Source organism: Rhinolophus hipposideros (assembly GCF_964194185.1).
Source record: "Rhinolophus hipposideros genome assembly, chromosome: 13".
NCBI classification, from domain to species: domain Eukaryota; kingdom Metazoa; phylum Chordata; class Mammalia; order Chiroptera; family Rhinolophidae; genus Rhinolophus; species Rhinolophus hipposideros.
In genome coordinates, this window is record NC_138059.1 from 1,807,469 (window position 1) to 1,827,194 (window position 19,726).

Below are 19,726 nucleotides of genomic sequence, written 5' to 3' on the forward strand. Positions count from 1 at the left end.
GTGCCTGGGAGGCGGGCCCTGGGGCAGACCCCCCCAGCCTCTCCACTCCCAGCTGCCAGACCAGCCCTGGAGCCCTCCTCCGAGCTGTGCCCCCACCCTCCAGGCAGCTTTTCTTCTGCCCAGGGAGGGCCAGCCACCAGCTCTGCGAGAGCCACACACAGGGGCACTGAGGTAGGCCGGGGCTGCCTCATATACACTCAGACCCGCTCACCCTCAGGTCCCCGGGGTTACCTTCTGCCCCTCGGGCCTCCCTTCCCTGCCCTGGGCTGATGGGATGGCACGTCCCAACCCGAGCTGTCAGCCACCATCACCTGCTCCCTTCTCCGGGGCTTGAAGGCTGAGATAAGGACACCTGCTGGGGGCGGGATAGGAAGCCACCCTGCTGGACACAAGGCCCCGGGGAATCATCAAGGAAACCCACCCCGGTCCTGCAGAGGGGCACAGCTGGTGACCCAGCGTCTCCTCCTAATGCCCCAGCTCCCAAAACACCAACATGGCAATTGGCGGAGCCCACTCCTGCTGAATTAGAGACGTGCCCTGTCCTTAAGTCAGGGGGCGCAGGGACCCAGCATGGACACCAGGGGGAGCCCCCGTGCAGCCGGTGGGTCCTGGACAGTGGCCCTGCCCCCACCCCAAGGCCCTGCACCCACTGTCAGAGCATACGCACGCGCAGTCCGAGTTCTGTTTTATTGCCTTTGAGTGTCCAAAACATCTGACCGCCCCCAGACACAGTCATTTAAGGAGCTGAGAACAGGTCAGGAGGAGGGGCCGCAGAGGACGAGTTGGGCCTAGTGGTTAAAAAGTACACCTGCCTCCCTCCCCGCAACAAATGGGCCAGAGAGGAGAGCTGCCGGGGTGGTACAGAGAGGGTGATGGCACAAGGCCAGGGACGGGCCCCGACTAAGCCTCAGAGAGACACACAGAGGACACAGACAGAGACCCAGGGCATGGGGACAAAGGGAAGGATGGGTCTAAAAAGAGGACGATGTGGGCAGACAGACAGGGAGACAATGACAGCAGAGGTGGTGGGTGGGGTGGACCCCTGGAGGCAGGCGCACAGAGGTGCTGGAGAGAAAGGCGAGATGGAGGCCCGGCGGCCCCGGCAGCGGAGGTCCTGAGCTACATGACACAGCATTTGGTCTTGTGCGTGTGGGGGTCTTTGAACCGCAGTCTCTGTTTGGGCCGGTATTTTTCCAGGTAGGTGAGCTGCTTACTGTTGATGGCTCCACGCCGCTTTCTGGGAAGATGGGACAGGGTGGGGATCAGGCAGGACCCAGGCGTGGCCACCTGCCCTGCCCCCCGGAGCTAGAGGCCCACCAAGAGTTCCGGAGGGCTGAAGCGGGTCCTCGTGCTCACCAGAGCCCATCCCACCTCCGGGCCTTGCTGAGCTGTTGGCACTGCCAGGCTCGCCCTTCCCGGTCACCTGCTGTCATCACTGATGGCCTTCAGTCCACCTGGCTATCACCTCCTCAGGCCGACTCCCTGATCTCCTTAGTGCCACGGTCCCCACCCTCCCAAGGCCCCACCCCATCCCCAGGCCATGGGGTCCTAGAGGACCACCGAGGTACGGCTTGGTATAACCTGCTGTCTGGGAGGGAGGGAGGGCGGCGAGGGATGGGGAGGGCCTCAGGGGATGAGGGGGCAGACGTCTGCCCAGCAAAGCTTCAAGAGCCATTGTGTAGCTCCACAATGGCTTTCTGGCAAAGCTGGAAATGGGGCTGCCCCGATGGACAGGTGACGTGATAGGACATGCCTGTGTGGTTGGTTGTCAGTCACTGGGGTTGGGGCCTGCTTCTTACTGCAGCACAGCACAGCCTGTCCTGAATCACACGGCCTCGGGCTGAGAGAACCAGAGGCCCTGGAGGGGGGACCAGCCCGCCTTCACCATAGCCTCCCCTCAGTACACTCCTCGCCCCTGGGAGCGGACCATACAAAGGGACCAGTCCTCACTCTGGGCCGGGAGGGCACATGGGACTGGGGGACACCTCAGAGGACACCCTAAGGCCTGCTGGCAGGATGCGGGGCTGCTGCAGGGTCAGCAGTCCCCTTAAACCCAGACCCCCAGGAGCTCATCAACTGTCTGCTCGCTCACCCCACCCACCCACCCACCGGCCGCCAACTCACTGTCGGATAAACTGGATGGCGTCTTCATACTTCATCCCACTCTCGATGAGAGCCAGTGCCACAAGCACCGGAGCCCTGGGGACAGACAGCAGGGTCATCCAAGCCTCTGCACCCCTACCCCTCCCCTGACAGGCCACCTGCTGAAGACGCAGGGCCTACGCCTTCACCTGTCACCAGAGGCCACTCGGACCACCCCAGAGCCCTTCGCTCCCCTGTAGAGGCCTTCGGCTCGGACCTCAGCTCCACCACCTGGGTCCAAATCAAGTTCTCTCCTAGCCCTGCTGTGTGACCTCAGATGCACCAGGCAAACTCTGCTGGGCTCAGGACTGACCCAGATAAGAACTTCATACTGGGCTACCAACCCCACTTGGCCGGTTTTCCCTCTGCAAACCTGGATCATTTTAGTGAAACCCAGGCTGTTTGGTGGCGGTGGGGTCTTTGTGTCTGGGGAGGGTGGGGCCTGGCAGCTCCTTCTTGCTCAAGTGCAGGGACAAAGTTGCAATCACAGCAGGAGGGAGTGGGGGTCAGACCCCAGGAAGGACTTCCTCCCTGCCAGGATGTGGAGGCCCGTGTGGGAACCCTCTGGAAGGAGGTCATGTGTGATGTGGGTTCCGCACCCACATCCGAGAGCAAGTCGGGCCACAAGATCCCCAAGTGCCAGTAAGCCCCCCGCCCCCACCCCGACTCACCGCCCCAGGCCGGCCACGCAGTGCACAGCCACGCAGCTGCCAGGGTCGTCGCAGAACTTGGCCTTCAGCAGACTCAGCCAGTCCTCCACTACCTTGCCAGGTGGGGGCGCCCCGTCGTCAAATGGCCAGTCCTGCAAAGGGAAACCCAAGCCGAAGGTGGGGGGACAGGCAGAGCCCCACCGGGCAGGGCACTCTGAGAAGCACAGAGGGTGCCAAGAGCCCGCGGGGGTGAGGGGTAGCAGGCACTGGGGCAGAAAACTGGCTGGGCACGAGAGGCGTGAGCCGCTCATCCTCTCCTCTCACTTCAGCTGTCCCTTCTCCAGGACGCCGTCCTGAACACGCTGTCCTTTCTTTTGGGAGCCCTCCTCCCCATCAGCCCACTGTGACTCTGGGCTCACAGACTGACCCTCAGCAGCCTGAGAGGTCCTGGGTCAGCAGGCCCTAAGGGTCTGGTCGTAGCTGGCACAGTACCTCTCTGTGTCCCCAGCCTTCAGCAGGGCCACACAGAGCAGGCCCGGCCCAGGGACAGGGAAGGAGTGAAGCCACTGCTGCGGGGTGAGGACCTTCGGTCTGGGACACAGTCAGTTACAGCTGGGACCTTTCCAGAGGTTCCCAGTGGTTAATTTGATTTTGAAAATCAGCTGTGATGCCCACCCCCACACCCTGCCCAGCGCCCTGGGGGGGGGGGGTGAGGAGCGCCCTCAGGGAAGGGCCCAGCCCAGGGCACTGCATGAGGACAGGGACACGTAAGCCCCGGTGAAGCCGATTCACGCGGGCAGAGGGGACTGCGGCAGAATGCATGTCATTGGCCCCAGGGGTGAATCTGCATGGGCAGACCAGGGTCATCGCATCCCATACCCCGCCTCCAGGTATGGCGCCACCTGAATGGATCTGCTCTGCCGGCCGCCTTGCTTCTAACCCAGACCCTTCCGGCTGCGGTAGCAGGAAGGGAAGCCACTGACTCACTATGCTAAGGGGCACTGCATGTTTTTATCTCAAGTTCTTCCAAGCACCCACACTTTAGAGGTGAGGACCTGGGCCCACAGGTGGATTCAGGCCAGGCCTGTCTGCGTCTGAAGCTCCCACTCCTTCCACCACTCCAAATGGCCGAGCAGAGGTTACCAACAGTGACACCTGCCAATGACAAGGTCCTTGCACGGAAAGGAGTGGCTAACAGTCCTCTGGCGCAGAGGTGGCTGAGGCTCAAGCAGAGCTGGGTGGGGACGGCTGGGCACCCTTCGTGCCTCCAGCCGGAGTCGGGGCAGCCCTGCACTGGGGAGGCCCCATGAGACCGTCCAACAGGGACACAGCAGCACAGCCACCCACCTTCCACTTGGACACAGGTCCCCAAGGCCAGGGGCCAAGGAAACAGCCCCACAGGTTCCTCCCCACAGCCGCCCCAGGGACCCACCAGGTGCCCCAGCCCCACCCTCTCCGCAGCACCTGCTGCCCAGCGACAGGGCCCCAGACACAGGCAGCAAGGGACAGAGATGAGGCCCTGGGGACAGGCCCAGGCCCAGAGGAGCCAGCCTGGAGCCGCCCAGGGCCCTTCTCTGCCCCGCACTCACTCGTAGACCTTAAGTGGCCATGGAGTCTCAAGCCGTCCTCAGGGTAAGGCCATGTCCCCACCAGGCAGGGCTGTTGGGGTCAGAGCCCCAGCCCCTTGATGGGGAAGCCCCCCTGGAGGAGGTATTATTACTAAAGGGCCACTCATCAAGCAGTCCCAGGTCTGAGGCAGTCTGGCTGTGGCCTCAGACAGCCAAGGAACCCGGCCTCAGTTTCTCCAAAACAGAGCCACACGGGGAGACTGCACTGCAGCTGAGAAGCCGTGGTGTCTGCCAGCTCTGGCACGCGCAAGGGCCTGGCTGCGTGAGCCGGGGCTGTGCCAGGGAGCACAGCATGTGGTCCCACCCCCTGGGCCAGGCTAGCCTGGGACAAGCACACCCGCTCTAGAGGTGGAAGGCCATGCAGGGAGCAGGTGACTCCCTCCAGGTAACACGGCCCAATGCCTGGGCCTCCTCCAGATGTGTCCAAACACACACGAGACCCCGGCACAAGCATGGCCACGCATGCCTGCCGCACAGCACGCTGCAGGCCGAGAGCCCCTCCCCCGTGGCAGCAGCACAACCACCAGCAGCACCAGCCCTCACCACAACGGTGATGCCGTCCTTCTCCAGCGGGGCCTTGTCGTAGGTCACTTCACACACTCGCACCACAGTGGTGGCCCCGTACTTCTTCAGGTCCTGGCAGGGAGGGAGAAGGGAGAAGGCGGGTCTGGGCTGGGGCTGCAGGGCACAGGGATGGGGACTCCCTGACCAGGGACCCCCGGGAAGGGCTGTGCCCCACTCAACAACACAGAAAGACCGACGCAGAGCGGGAACCGCCAGTGGGGGACTTTCAGGCTCCGTCACTTGCCAGAGGCAAAGTCTTTCCTGATGCTTCTGGGGCAGCTGTGCCTTGGCCCACCCAGCACTTCACCTCCCTCCTCTTGAGTGCTCAGGACCCAGGAAGACACCATTTTCCAGACAGACCTCCTGAGTCCCCAGGGGTCCCCAGGCAGAGACAGGACACCACCAGCCCACAAGTGGGCCCAGCGTGACCCCAACTCTGAGCAGCCCTTCCAGCCGGAGCATGAATGGTCCAGCCAAGGCACATGTCTGTCCAGACCCCACACTGCGGCCTTCAGTCTGGGAGGGGCAGGTCTCAGTGGGCAGGAGGACCTCAGAGTAGGGAAAGTGGGCACGTGCTGAGGTGGCAGCAGAAGGGAGCCAGGCCCTGCACACCAGCGGGAAAGCCCCAGGCTACCAGGGAAAGGTCAGGGTAGTTTGCAGCCAGGCCCAGGATATTTATACCCAACGTGGAGGGGGGTTCCCTCCACCAGCCACGTGCAAGGGCTGCTCCCACCCCACCTGCTCCCAGCAGCTATTTTGGGAGTGGTGAGGAATCAGCTGCTGGACCTTGTTTGTCATGTGACACGGACACCGTACACAATGAGGGCAGAGCAGAGCTACTTTGAGAATTCAGGAGCAGGAGGGGGTGCAGGGTTCTGAGACTGTGGGGTCTCTAAGACCCCTCAGTGCCTTCAGAAGAGGGTGCTGCCACCCAACCCACATCTGATCCTTGACCCTAGCTAGTCATGCACTTTGCCCTGACCCTGCTCACATGCTGAGCCCTGATCCTGGTCACACGCTGAGCCCTGATCCCTGTCACAGGCTGAGCCCTGATCCTGGTCACATGCTGAGCCCTGACCCTGGTCACACGCTGGGTCCTGACACTGGTCACACGCTGAGCCCTGATCCTGGTCACACGCTGAGCCCTGATCCCGGTCACACACTAAGCCCTGATCCTGGTCACAGGCTGAGCCCTGATCCCGGTCACAGGCTGAGCCCTGATCCCGGTCACACACTGAGCCCTGATCCTGGTCACATGCTGAGCCCTGATCCTGGTCACAGACTGAGCCCTGATCCCGGTCATAGGCTGAGCCCTGATCCCGGTCACACGCTGAGCCCTGATCCCCGTCACACGCTGAGCCCTGATCCCGGTCACAGGCTGAGCCCTGATCCTGGTCACACGCTGAGCCCTGATCTCGGTCACACACTGAGCCCTGATCCCCATCACAGGCTGAGCCCTGATTCTGGTCACATGCTGAGCCCTGATCCTGGTCACATGCTGAGCCCTGATCCTGGTCACACGCTGAGCCCTGATCCTGGTCACAGGCTGAGCCCTGATCCCGGTCACATGCTGAGCCCTGATCCTGGTCACAGACTGAGCCCTGATCCCGGTCACACACTGAGCCCTGATCTCGGTCACACACTGAGCCCTGATCCCCATCACAGGCTGAGCCCTGATCCTGGTCACATGCTGAGCCCTGATCCTGGTCACATGCTGAGCCCTGATCCTGGTCACAGGCTGAGCCCTGATCCCCGTCACAGGCTGAGCCCTGATCCCGGTCACAGGCTGAGCCCTGATCCCGGTCACACGCTGAGCCCTGATCCCGGTCACAGGCTGAGCCCTGATCCCGGTCACAGGCTGAGCCCTGATCCCGGTCACAGGCTGAGCCCTGATCCCGGTCACACGCTGAGCCCTGATCCCCGTCACAGGCTGAGCCCTGATCGTGGTCACAGGCTGAGCCCTGATCCTTCTCATATGCTGAGCCCTGACCCTGGTCACACGCTGAGCTCTGATCTCGGTCACACACTGAGCCCTGATCCCCATCACATGCTGAGCCCTGATCCTGGTCACATGCTGAGCCCTGATCCTGGTCACAGGCTGAGCCCTGATCCCCGTCACAGGCTGAGCCCTGATCCTGGTCACATGCTGAGCCCTGATCCTTCTCATATGCTGAGTCCTGACCATGGTCACACACTGAGTGCTGTGCTCCATCTCTTCCCAGATCCTGCTATTATCTCAAGGGTCTGGCTGTGAGGGGGATAAACCCTCTTCTGTAGGACACCTGGCTTAGTGTCCAGGATCCAGGTCCGCTGATGGCAGAGTGCCCACTGCCTCCCTCCCGTTTTCAAGGTCCTCTCACAGCAAGGTCCTTGTTTAATTACAACAAGCTCCCACAGGGGCTTACCACACATTGGAGAAACAAGGGGCTGAGGTGCTGAGAACACAAATGGCCCTACACACAGTCACAGGCTCTGCATAGCAAGAAGCTCTGCAGAGGCCAGGCTCCTACCAAGCCATGAGAAGAGCTGCAGGCTCTGCAGACACATCTGGTCATATCTGCTGGGGCTTCGAGCAGCACACATCTGCCTGCTTACTCTCCAGGGTACAGTGGCCACCCTGTGCTGTGACCAGCTCAGACCCTTGCCCAGCCCGTCCTCATATAGACATCTGTGCCCTGAAGCCTGTTCTAACCTGTGGCTTCCCCCAAGATCCCTTGGGCTTCCTGCAGGTAGCAGCTGGCCATGGAGCTGGCCATGGTGCTGGCCTCCATGCCTGCTCCCCACCTGCCTGCAGCCTGTTTCAGCAGCCATTCCTCCCCTGGGGAGGCCTCTCCCTCCTCCTTCCTGCTCAGCCTCGGCAGAGGCCAAACAGTCAGCAAAGGACTCGGGGCAATGCCCACTGCTCATCCTAGCTCTGAACCGGCCTCTACCCACACAGCGTGGAGTCCACCTGTCCACGTCAGCCCCCAGCGACCCCAGCTGATCCCCCAACAGTCCTCACCCCCGAGCTCCCCAGGACACTCTTACGTCCCCCCTTCGGGGATCCTGTAACCAGGGTGACATTTCTGCCCACAAGTGCAGAACTTGGGATGACAGCTACAAACCTCTCTCGGGAGGCTGAGGGCAGCGTGGCCAGGCTGGCTGGACGCCTGCCGGCCCACTCACCTGGATGAAGGTGCTGAGAGTGGCGTTGGTGGGGTTGTGCGTGATGAGGAAGCGCATGTTCTTGTAGCTGACCTCCACGGGGGCCGGCCGGTTCATGCGTGCCATGGTCCTCCCCACAACGGGGTTGGGGACACGGATGGGAGGAGCCCCCGAGCCTCCCAGATAGGAGGAGAACGGGATCCCTGTGCTTGTCCAAGAAAGGAAATGCTTTTAAAAAACCTGCCCCCCACACCCCGCACAAATATTGTGCAAATACTTGGGAGGGGGGAGGACGCTGCCTGGTGTGTGAACGGTTAAAAAAGAAAATCCAACACTAATTTAAAAAGAAAAGGAAGACACAGCCCCCCAGAAGTCAAATGGGCCCGTCCAAGCTCCTGCCTCTCAGAGACGAATAATTAGAAGGGGTCAAAAATAAAAACAACAACCAAAAAAGTCAACAAAGAAAACCTTAAAAAGCCCAGAGTAAATCTGGCCGTCGTGCCGCATCAAGCACTGTCAGCACGGTGTCTGTCACTGGGGACACCCTCTCTGCATCGGGGGATGGGCAGACAGCCCCCTTCGCTCAAAGGCAGGCCCCAAACCCCCAAAAACAAAAAAAAAGCAAAACAAAAACAAACAAACAAAACAAACTTGAACTGAACCAAGAGGGCCGCCGTGGAGCGGGAGTCACAGGTGGCGGCCGAGGCGGGCAGGCGGGCGACTCTGGTGCAAGGGCCTCTGTCACGTTACCCCATCGGGGTATGGCAAGTCCTGGCAGGACGCAGGGGGCTCAGGCAGCCCCAGGCCAGGCGGCAGAGGCCATCGGCGGGTGACGGCAATGGTGAGGGCCAGAGGCACAGCGCCCTCCTTAGCAGCAGGCCCAGCAGCAGGCGCGGTGGCAATGCTGGGCGCGACAGCACTCCGAGCTGCCCCTCCAGGCCCTCTCCATGGATCCCAGGCCGGTCAGCAGCAGGCAACGTCTGGGGGCGGAGGGGAGAAGGAAATGAATAGAACAGGGCTCACCAAGACCCCTGCCTCCTGCAAGGGCTGTCAGCCTGCTGACCCCACCATCACGGCGATGCTTTCCCGGGACCCTGCTGCGGTGGTGTGCTGAGGGAGCAACTCTCCTTAGGCCTCAGTTTCCCCATGTGGGAACACAGGAAGGACAGCTCCTGCCAAGGCTGACCCAGGACCCTGAAGTGACCAGACAGCCAACAGGACGGAGTGGAGAGGAACAGAGGGAGGGAGGGATTTTAGGGTCTCACACACACACATTCTAGGATAGAGCTGAACCCCAACACACGGAAGTTCAGGTGGTCTGTGGGAACAGAGGCCAGCACCCTGAGCCAACCCCTCCTGTGATCAGCAGATACCCCCCCTGCACAGGAGAATCCCCTGTCCTCTGCGGAACTCTGAGCCCAGGTAATTCTGGGGCGACCTGTCCTCGGAGAAAGGGGCTCAGGCATGGAGGCCGAGGTGCCGGGCACAGTGGGTGAGGGAGGACGGTCCCACTCACAGCCGGGAACCACAGTGAACATCTCCCAGGAGCCCCGTGGGAACCTCTGTCACGGGTCAGCCTCCACCCCAACCCAACCCACTGTCTCCACCATTTGCCACAGGGCTGCCAGGCACAAGGGTAAACAAGCCAGGAGCTCAGAGAACCAGGACAGACCACAACAGCCAAAGGGCCTGCCGCCAGGCACATGCCAAGGCAGTGACAGCTCAGGGGGCCAGGAGTGGGGTCACACTGTGACAGGGCCCCTGGGAGTGACACTGCCGGGCCACCGAGGCACTTCCACACCTGTCTCTCCCCCTCTGGGCCCAAAAGGTCCCAGGCCAGAGGCCGCAGCAGAGCAGCCTCACTCCCAGCCCCACAGGTGGGCTGGGAGACCCCGGGCATGTCCCTGGCCTGTTTCCCCATCTGCACACTGAGGGGCCAGACAAGATGCGCCCTCCAGCCACTGGACTAGACACGAGCCTCACAGCCGGCACTCCTATCTGCTCACCTGGTAAGGTTCTCCAAGCCCCCACCCACCACCTCTTACCTCTGCCCCACCCCTGCATCCCGTGGTCCAGCTGCCCGCCGGGCAGGCTGTTGCCCTGGAGCCTCAGCCTGGATACAGGAAGGACCCAAGGCCTGGGACCCCCAGACACCGAGGGGCCAGCTCCACCGCCGCTCCTGGGCTCAGGGCAGGCGCCACAGCTCACACCCCTCCCCTTGCCACGGTCCCAGGAGGGGTAAATGGCGGTGTTGTGTCACCAGAGGAGGATAAAGGCCAAGAGAAGGAATCCTGTCCTGGTTTGGCTGCCCAGCCTGCGCCGTCCGAACGCCAGCGTCTGCTGGGAGCGCAGGTCGCAAAAGGCAGCTTTGGGCACCCGACAGCCAGCACACAAACACCTGTGCCTCCCGGGACAACAGGATGTCCCCGTGTGCACGTGTGTGTGTTTACCAGAAAGCAAGCAGGAAAAAAGGGCCAAGGAAGCCACAGGACTCCAGGCCCCCCCCTGTGGGGCTCATCACCACTGCGTTACCCACAGCGGCTGAGCACCTGGGGAGACCCTGTGGGCAACAACAGATGGCGTGGCTGTGCTGACCAGTATCCCTGAGGGTTGCTGGGCAGGGAGGGGCTACTGCCCCAGGTGCCCACTTGAGCCTGAAGTTGTCATTTGTCAGTGGGGTCAAGGGTTAGATTGGCTGGGCTCAGGGGTCAGGGCCCAGACTAGAATGGGGTCAGGGGTCTGGTCTGACCCCTGGTTGACCCAAGGTTGGTCCAAGGTCACTGCGCAGGCTGGGGTCTTGCCACACATCCCGCTGTCCCTGCAGTCTAGGTCTCCCAGCTTCAGGTGGGATGGAACAGTGATTCCCACACTTCCTGACCCCCGGTGGCCCACGTGACTCAACGTGGCCTTAGGGCCTCCTAACCACCTCCTCAGTGAGGTCACTGAGCAGGGTCTTCTGGCAGGGCTCCCCCAAATCCACCAGCCAGCACCCCCATGCCCAGCCCCCTTGCCAGGAGCCCAATGCCCCTCCCTCTGGCTTTCCTGCCTTGGCCTACATGCCCCCTCCGAGGACCTCAGCTGGCCCCCTCCCACCCAGGGGCACTGAGCCGTCTACCACGTCCAGAACAACCGTCCCTTAGAGACCCAGCAGGGGTGGCCTCTGCACCGCCCCGGTCTGTACAGGAGCGAACAGACCAGGAAGAGACACAGGACCTTCCTAGTGCTCCCTGCTCGGGGTTTCTCAAGCTCAAGACCGGTTTACCGAGGAGGAAACTGAGGTTCAGGGCGGCTACCGCCCTCACCTCTGGTCACAGATGGCCACGGAGCTAGCAAGAGTTTAAATCCAGAGGGTTTCCGAGAGGCCAGCCCCTCCGGACCTAGAGGTCGGTGCGAATGGGGGGAGGCTAGAGAATTAGGGCTCCGTGGGGTCCCAGGAGAGGTAGGGCGCGCTCACGGGAGTACAACGGGCAGGGCTGGGCCCGGGTGGGCTCAGGTGGGGGCCGCCCGGCCCGTGATGGGTGCGCCCGGGGCGCGTGCGGGCTGATCCGAGAGGTGCGGCCACCTCCCCGGGGCGGGGCTGGGGTCCTCGCGGCCCGCCCCCCGCCCACTGCGTCGCCCAGCTCACCGGCGCGCGCAGACGTCCCGCCGCCGCCTCCAATCGCGCGGAGCCAGAGCCGACCGAGGCTGGGGACCCGGAGCGCTTTGCCGGCCCCGCGGCCGAGAGCTATTTATAGCGCCCGGGCGTCACGTGGGCGGGTGGCCGGTGACCGGCAGGCGACCCGGCTGGTCGTGGCTGCCACACCTGCCGCCTAAATATAACCGTGGGCCCGCCGCGCCGGCAAACAAAGGGGCGGTGGAGGGACGAGCGCGGAGGAAGCGCCGCGGAGGAAGGGGAAATCCAGGAGGCCGCGCGGGGCGGGGCCCCTGGGGGCCGGAGCACCGCCCCCCGCGCGCCCGGGTGCGCGCTGCCCTAGAACCTTCCCGGGCTCCCCACGGCCGCGTCGCGCGGGAGGCGTCCCACGGGAAGGGGGCCGCGCGGGGGCTCGGGGCTGCGGGAGGAGAAACGTGCTCCCAGGGGGACCCTGGCACAGGTCAAGGCGTGGACGGAGAGCTCCCACTGTGCACGTGGAAAGGAAGGTGCCGTGGCCCAGGTGGGTTAACGAGGCTGGCATCCCCAAGGCGAGCGCCCCCGGCCTTGCCCAGCCCTGAAGTCGGTCTGCGCAGACTCCGGCCTCGGTCTCCATTCCTCAGCACCTACTGTGTGCCAGACGCTGCCGTCCCTCACGAATCCTCACAGCACCCAGGGAAGGGAGCTGCCGTTACCCTCCCCCACCCCCAGGGTGCAGGTGAGGAAACCGAGGCGCTGGGACTGGGAGCCCACGCGGGGTTCCGCGGGCAGGTGGGATTCACCCCGGAAGCTGTCACCACGTCCGCTCAGCCTCCAGGCTCTGCCTCCAGGCTCTGCAGATGCCCCTCCCCAGCAGGCGCTCCGTGACATTCCCAAGCAAAGCCCTTCCCAAGGTCCTGGCTTTGCCTCCGGGGAGCACCGTGTCTGGAACAGCAGTGCGCCCCTGACTGAGCCCCAATAGTGAACTGATATCACAGTCATGCCGTACCTGCCCTAGCAGCCTGGAAACCCTCAGAAGTGGGGAAGCAGGGTCGGAAGACCCCCCAGCACACAGGGTCCCTGGAAGCCTCTCCTCGCTGGGAACCCTGCTCTGAGCCCAGCTCCCAGACAGCCAGCCTGACCCCTGCAATCAGTGGTCAGCACCCCAGGGGCAGCCAGGGGAGCTGGCCCCGGGCCTGGTAGAGAATACAGCCGTCTCCAGGGCTCTCCCCACACACTCAGAGAGCCATGCCTGTGACCCTCTCACCCTTCCACCCTCAAGCGGGTGAGCAGGCAGAGGAGGTAAAGACGGGACACCTGCACTGGGTGCCCCGAAGCAGCCCCACCCACTGACACGCCCCGACCAAGCCAGGAGGCCTGCCAGCTCAAGGAGCCAGTGCCATAAGCTCCCAGGCAAGGGCTCCTGCCCTTATGTCACCACCCAGCACCCAGGCTTCGGCCACCACTGCACTCCCACTCCAGTGCTCTTCGTTCCCCGATTCCAGCAGCAACTCCCTGAAAAAGAGCTGGAGGCACTCAGTGCCCCACAATCTCCTGTCTATTGCTTACTGCGGTTCTGTGCCCTCGGGCTCTGTGCCAGACACTGCATATCATGAACAGGACACGTCAGCCACCTTGTATGGATACAACAGAGCAGCTCAGAGACGTCCAGGGACTTGACCCAGTCACACAGTCAGGAAGCAGGAGAACCACAGTTGGGGTTGAGTGTCGCTGACCCACAGGGACCCCGCTCATCCTGGCTCTGGCCCTCTGGAAGCCAAGGACCTCTGGGGCAAGCTGCTTCACCAGCCGGTGCCCATCCGTCCGGGTGAAAGGTCCCATCCAGCTCAGTGAGCTTGCACCCAGGACAGAGCCCACCCCGCTGCTCGGGCTGCAGACCTGGGCCCCAGCGTTCTTACGCCCCTCGCCTGGGGTATCCACTCTGGCCAGGCCTGGGGGGGGGGGGCACCTGCTGCAGCTGGCACAGGGCCAAGCCCTTCAGAGAAGCCTATTTTTATCAGGGCAGGAGCTGTTCCTGGAATCCTACCAGAGCAGGACCAAGTCCACACACTGCCGGGAGGGGAGATCCAAGCAGGCCAAGCCCTCACCCACCCCCCGGAAACCCTCCCAGAGCCCTGCCACCCCTGCACTGGCAATACCGAGGGTCCAGTCCCCCTCACGGGTCAGGCGCTGCTGCCTCCCTCCCCCCATCCCTGCCCTCTGCCCTCTCCCTTCAGCCACATGCCCTTCCGAAAGGGGAGTGGCCCAGCCCCAGAGAAGGCATGTCCAGAAGGAGGGATGTAGAGGTTGTCCATCCCACCCTGCCTCCCGCTCAGGGCCTGGCACCAGGCTGGCCCCCCACTTGTTTGTGGAAGGAACAAATGACCCAACGTTCTAGGCAGAGGTCCAGATCTGGGAAATGTCCAGAACCCATCACGGGATCTCAGCCCCTGAGGTCCAGAGGAACCTCAAAGGTCACCTACGCCGTCGAATCTCCAGCTTGCACACCCCAGCTTGCTCACTACTCCTTGGCAGCACCGGCCGCCTTCGGGCAGCTCCTGAATTACCAGCCCCTCCCTCTACTGCCTCCTGAGTGCCCACTGCTGGGACGGGGAACGGCAGGAGGAAAGCTTCCGAATGGAATAAGCCAGCAGAGCAGACACTGCGGAAGGCAGAGTTGGGGGATCAGATGGTCAGGGAAGGCTTCTTGAAGGAGCTGGCCAGCAGGGGAGAGGCAGGCTCTGTGGCTAGAACTGCACTATCAGGGCTTCACCAGCTGCCCTGATTCCCTGTGTGATTTGGAGCCAGTGCTTGCCCTCTCTGGGGCCCCTGGCCTTCTCTATAAATGGAGACACTGCCAGGGAGGGAAGCCACTTTCCAAGGCGGTGCCCGGCTGTGACCTGGAAGCAGAGCTGTTGGGAGCAGGCTGCGGTTTCCACCCGGGCAGGCACCTGTTCTACCCGCCGGGATCTCGAGATGGAGAAGACACGCCCCGGAGCTCAGCTGCTGACCCTCAGCGCTGCACGGGTTTGCCCTCGCCACACGTGGCTTTAATGGTGCCCTGTGGGGCATGGTGCTGACTTGCCAACCTGTGTCCTGCCTGCCGAGGCCAGCCTGTCAGGCTGTCACCACCGAAAGCCCCAAAGCTGTAACTGCCACCTTCATGGGTGGGCAGGGGCAGTAGCATGAGCCAGGCCCTGCGACTCCTGGTTTGCACACAATTGTTACCAACCGAGAAAGATACTTCCAACCCCCTCAAGGGGTTATTAAAACCAGGATAACAGCAGATGACAATCTAAGCTGTCAGTTATTAACAATAAATGTAATAGTGGCAATTAACCGCTTCTGGAGAACCCGCTTTTTGGTAGAGCCTAAAGATTGTTGGGGTCAAATAGATCGGAAGCTCCTCCATGTATTCTGTGGAGGGGGAGGCAGTCTGCGTCCCTGAAGCCCCACTGATTTGTTTTGTACAAGCGGGCTTAACATGGCCCCACAGGTAGCTTTAAGGTCAAAGGTCTACACTAGGGTAGGAGAGGCAGGCACCTGTTCTGCCCGCCGGATCTCGAGATGGGCAAATCAGCATCTTGACTAATGGTCATGCCAACCATGTGTGGAGGCCGGTTCCAGCCCCCAGCACCACCAAGGGCACATGGTGACAGGGTTCCCTGAGGCAGCCCATGCACATGGGCTGTCCTGCAGTGATTTTCCACAGCACCTCCTTTTCTCCCAGACGTGACAACCAATGATCAGTCGTGCCGTCTCTGCATTACCACCCTCATCTAACAAAGAGGCATGGGCAGAGGGGCTCCATAACTGCCAAGGGCCAGAGGAGCCAAGCTGGGCCCCACGCTACTGTGACCGCAGCCTGCCTCCTGACGGTGCAGCCTGCCAAGAAGGGGCTGTGCAGCCAGCAGTTCTGGCCACCCTCCTGTCCCACTGAGGCCTGTCCCACACCTGGGGAGGCTGGGGGCCCATGACAAAACAGAGAGCCTAAGAGGAGCCGGTACATTCCCACATGGTCCAGCTGGGGCTCTGGAAGGAAAAGGCTCCCTCATCCCATTTGACAGGAAACCAGGGAGGTCCCGGCTGAGCTGCCAGCATGAGCTGGAAGGCCTGGAGACCCCTGGCCCTGTGGCTCTCTTGAGGTCTGCCCCAGGGGTGGCCACACCCAGGCCTCTGGCCGGCCCCACCTTCCACATCCCGCCCCACCCCCCCACCTCAGGGCCCGCTGAGCCCACTGGGAGCCCTCAGACACTCACCCTTATTCCAAATGCCAGAGTCCCACGGTGGCTAGGACCCCAGCCTGGCTTTATCCCTGCCCGGCTGCCCGCCCTCCCACGTCAAACGCCCCAGGGCTCCCGCCCACCCTACATTGACAGGGAGGTGGGAGAGAGGGCAGGGGCAGCCCCTGAAGGCTCCCGCCTCCGAGAGCAGCCAGCAGCTGGGCAAGGGACTGGAACATGGGCCTGAGGTCTCAGCGGGCACCCTGGCCTCGGGAGGAGGGAGGGAGAACCCCTCCCCCACTAGGAAGGGCTCTGGGGCCTGCAGGGGGCAGGACAGTCCCTAGGGCCCTGTAACCATAGCCTGCCAGAGCTGGAGGGGACAGGCACAGAGCCAGCAGGGAGGGGAGTCCAGCCACCAACGCCAGACCTTGCAGCTGATGGGGGGGGCAGCCTGGGGGCTTCCCAGGTCTCTGGTCTGTCTCCCTGCCTGCTGCAGGCTGGAAAGGGGGTCTCAGGGCCCTGTGCTTGCTGGGCTGTGGCTCACTGCACCCCTACCACTCCCACCTGTCCACACAGAAACAGCCTGCCCCCAACCTAAGCATCAGCCCTTCCCTCCCGCGGGAGGGGGGGGCCTCAGGATCTCCCTTTCAGGTAGCAGCCCAGGTTTTCCCAGAGCGCCCTCTGAGCTCCAAGGCATTCAGTTCATCCTGTTGCCGCCATTTCCTCCCCAAGGAAGAGGGATAAGGTCAGCTAGTGGGGTAATTAGCCACCCCACCCAGGCCTAGGTTCCGGGCACTAAGGAAGTGGTGCCCCCACCGGTGTGGGAGGTGCCGTTCTTGCCTTCCAGGGCCAGGGTCAGTTGTCCCTCCCCCCACCAGGAAGCTGCCCCAGTCATGGTGACATCGGGAAGGGTGGAGCCCTCTTCCCCCCACACCATGGGGTATCGGGCTGGGGGTGGGTATCTCAGCCCAGCACAGCCCCAGTACTGTACTTCTGGGAGGCAGAAAAGGGAAGCCACCGAGAAGTCTATCTTTACGCCCCGCAAAGCCTGTTATTCTGGAGTTTGGGGTGTCAGGCTGGGAATTCCACTGCCCCAGGACACTAGACAGGAGGCGCTGAGCTTCTAAAACCCGTCCTGGCCTCGGCACTAGCCCTGCACCCACCGTGCCAGGCGCTTTCCTCCTGGGCCCCATTGGACTGGCAGTGACTCCTGGCACAGAGCACCACATCTCCCAGGCCCCTACAGGGGGTGCCCAGAATGGGCGTGCCATCCCAGCAGGATGTGGAGTTTCAAGACCCACTTGGAGCTAATGGCCTCTGAGAGGCCCTCACACCCCCAGACCCCCAGCTCAAGTCCTGCCAGGAACTCAGAGGCCCCCAGGAGGCCCCCGTCCCAGCCTCCACGAAAGTACAGGGCCCCCCAGCTCAGCAGGCGGCGCCCCACCCCTCCCACACTGTACAGTGGGACCCTCAGCAGGCCAAAGGAACACCGGGACACAAACAGGGCCCCAGGCCTGGCCTCAGAGAACTGGGGTGGGGGCGGTGGCCCTCACAGAGGGTCCGTGTGGCCCAATAGTCCCTCTCACCAGCCGGGATGAGCTGACCCATCAAGTCCCTCCCACCAGGGGCCCTCAGCAAATACAGGACCAGGCCAGGACTGGGACGCCCATGGCTGCATGCCCGGGGCTGTCTCCTCACCTCTCTGCGCCTTTTGAGTCACCAGCACAAAGTGGGAATAATTGGCCATCGCTTTATAGGGAGAAAACAGGAACTACACCCCATAGGTACCTAGCCCAGCGGTAGCCACAGCTGTGTCATGTGGCCTGGAGGGCAGGGGATGGGCCGCGCGCATGGTGGGTGGTCTCCACTAAGCCTGCTCTGCAGCAAGGATCCCAGATTCACTGGATTTAATGCACCTGCCTGAACAGAGCTGGGCCACGGGCCCTAGCCCCTCTCCCTGGAGGAGCAGCTATGGCTCCTGCTCGGGACCACTGCACAGTTCAGTGACAGGGCCCCTGAGTGGGGGAAGGCCCATCAGATTGCAGCCAGCACCCAGCAGGTGATGCAGCCTCTCCCTTCTGCTCGGGGCGCTCCCTAGCCCCACCTGAAGCCCAAGGCCACTGAGGGTCCACGGCAGGAAGGGGGCGCGACATCACGAAGGTAGCAAGGGCCACTGGCCGAGGTCCTGGTGGACCCACGTCAGAGGGGCCTGCCGGAGCCGCGGGAAAGAACTCTGACCCGGCCTTGGGAGGCCACGTCCAAAATAACCAGCCCCACCACCCTGTGAGGACTCAGCCAGGCGCACGTAGGCCTCTTGGTCCCGGGTGCTGCCAAGCTGGGTGCAGAAGGTCACAGCTATTTCTGGGTCGGCCTGGCAGCAAGACGCAGCCCCTCGGCGCCCCCAAAGAGCGAATGCAAGAGGGGCAGCCGAGGCCCAGTGAGGCAGGTCACTGTCCCCAAAACACAAGGTAGAGGAGCTTGCAGTTCCCCCCAAGGTGCCGTGGTCCAGCTGGGGGACCCTGTGCTGCTGGCCTTTCCTCTCTGAGCCATCTCCCTTGAAGAAAAGTGTGTGGGGACAGAACGGGTGAGGGACACGCTTTAGCAGTGGCCAAGCACATGCCCATATTACCCTGTCTGATCCCTCGATGACTGTGAGCCCCTTAGGAGCAAGGACCTGAGGTGCAGAGCTAGGCGGGGGCTGCGTGGCCCCAAGCCGGGCGGCCCCTTCCTGGGCCTGACGTGTGTGCCCGCACCCCACCGCCCAGGCTCTTCGGATCTGCAGGAAGCAAACCCCCCAGGGTGGAAGGGACCGAGGACAGAGCCCCCACACATAGGAAAATGGGCCACACACATCAGGGGTGACACAGGTCACAAAGCAGGGGGGAGTGCGGGGGAATTTGCACGTAAACATCAGCCTGTCTTTAAGCCCCCAGCAAAACTCACAATGCAAGGCACTCACTGCTCAGGCAGGAGAACAGCCGTCTGAGTTGGTTTCCCAGCTCTCCTAGAGGCCCCCGCCATGTCCCAGCACTGCAGGCGTTGTCACTGTCTAAGAGCTAATAAAGTCCCTGCATGCTGGAAACCCTGGGCAGAGCAGGGTTGACTCAATTTTGCAGACTTTAAGCGAGAACCTGCTCGGGCCAGATTGTGCAGGCAAGCAAGCTGTGTTAACTTTCCTTTTTTTAACTGAGTTAAAATTCACAGAATATGACATTCGACATTTTCACTACTTTAAAGTGTATACTTTAAAGTCGGTGTTTTTTAATATATTCACAGTGTTGTGTAAATCATCACCCGTGATCTAATGCCAGAACATTTCCATCACCCCAAAAAGAAACCCGTATCCATTCGCATTCACTCACTGGCAAAGCACTGGACCATTTCCTGTCTCTGTGGACTCGCCTATTCTGCACAAGTCACATTAATGGCAACATGTCGTCGTTTGCGGCTGGCTTCTCTCACGCAGCATCATGCTTTCCGGGGCCATCCAGGCTGTAGCACCTGTCAGGGCTTCAGGCCTTTTCATGGCTAAGTGAGAGTCCACAGTGTGGAGGAGACCCCATTTTGCTTCCTGCCCCTCAGCTGATGGACACCTGGGTCATTCCAGGTCTGTTTTCATTTCACCCACAGGGACCAAGCAGCACCGGGAGGGTGCTGGCCAGACACGCACCCAGCCGTCCGCCCTTCACCTTCGTGTCTGGTCCACCTGGTGGGTCTTTCCAAGGCAGTGGGGCGAGGCAGACACCACTCAGAGCTGGGGTCAGCCTG

General features: G+C 62.3%; 1 protein-coding gene across 10 annotated transcripts; it reads right to left on the reverse strand.

Moving 5' to 3' along the window:
- Positions 1 to 673: 673 nt before the first annotated feature.
- On the reverse strand, positions 674 to 16,182 carry PTP4A3 (protein tyrosine phosphatase 4A3). Of its 10 annotated transcripts, none has more exons than XM_081070622.1 (7): positions 13,305 to 13,376; positions 8,423 to 9,108; positions 8,150 to 8,368; positions 4,964 to 5,056; positions 2,814 to 2,944; positions 2,125 to 2,199; positions 674 to 1,237 (listed from the first exon to the last, which is right to left on the reverse strand). In XM_081070622.1, the coding sequence occupies exons 3-7, from the start codon at positions 8,252 to 8,254 to the stop codon at positions 1,120 to 1,122; spliced, it is 522 nt and encodes a 173-aa protein (XP_080926748.1). In that variant the 5' UTR covers positions 8,255 to 8,368; positions 8,423 to 9,108; positions 13,305 to 13,376; the 3' UTR covers positions 674 to 1,119. The 10 variants fall into 10 exon arrangements, with proteins under 10 accessions (XP_080926748.1, XP_080926747.1, XP_080926740.1 ...); XM_081070621.1 differs by lacking the exon at positions 13,305 to 13,376 and adding an exon at positions 12,745 to 13,022; XM_081070614.1 differs by lacking the exon at positions 13,305 to 13,376 and adding an exon at positions 11,754 to 11,878 and having other exon boundaries at positions 8,150 to 8,336; positions 8,791 to 9,108.
- Between the last annotated feature and the right edge of the window lie 3,544 nt (positions 16,183 to 19,726).

Coding starts and splice junctions, on each gene's coding strand:
- PTP4A3 (XM_081070616.1), bottom strand. CDS start 8,254: ATGGCACGCATGAACCGGCCGGCCCCCGTGGAGGTCAGCTACAAGAAC. Junction 5,057..8,149: donor CTCTCAGCACCTTCATCCAG/GTGAGTGGGCCG, acceptor CCTCCCTGCCAG/GACCTGAAGAAGTACGGGGC. Junction 1,238..2,124: donor GCCATCCAGTTTATCCGACA/GTGAGTTGGCGG, acceptor CCATCTTCCCAG/AAAGCGGCGTGGAGCCATCA.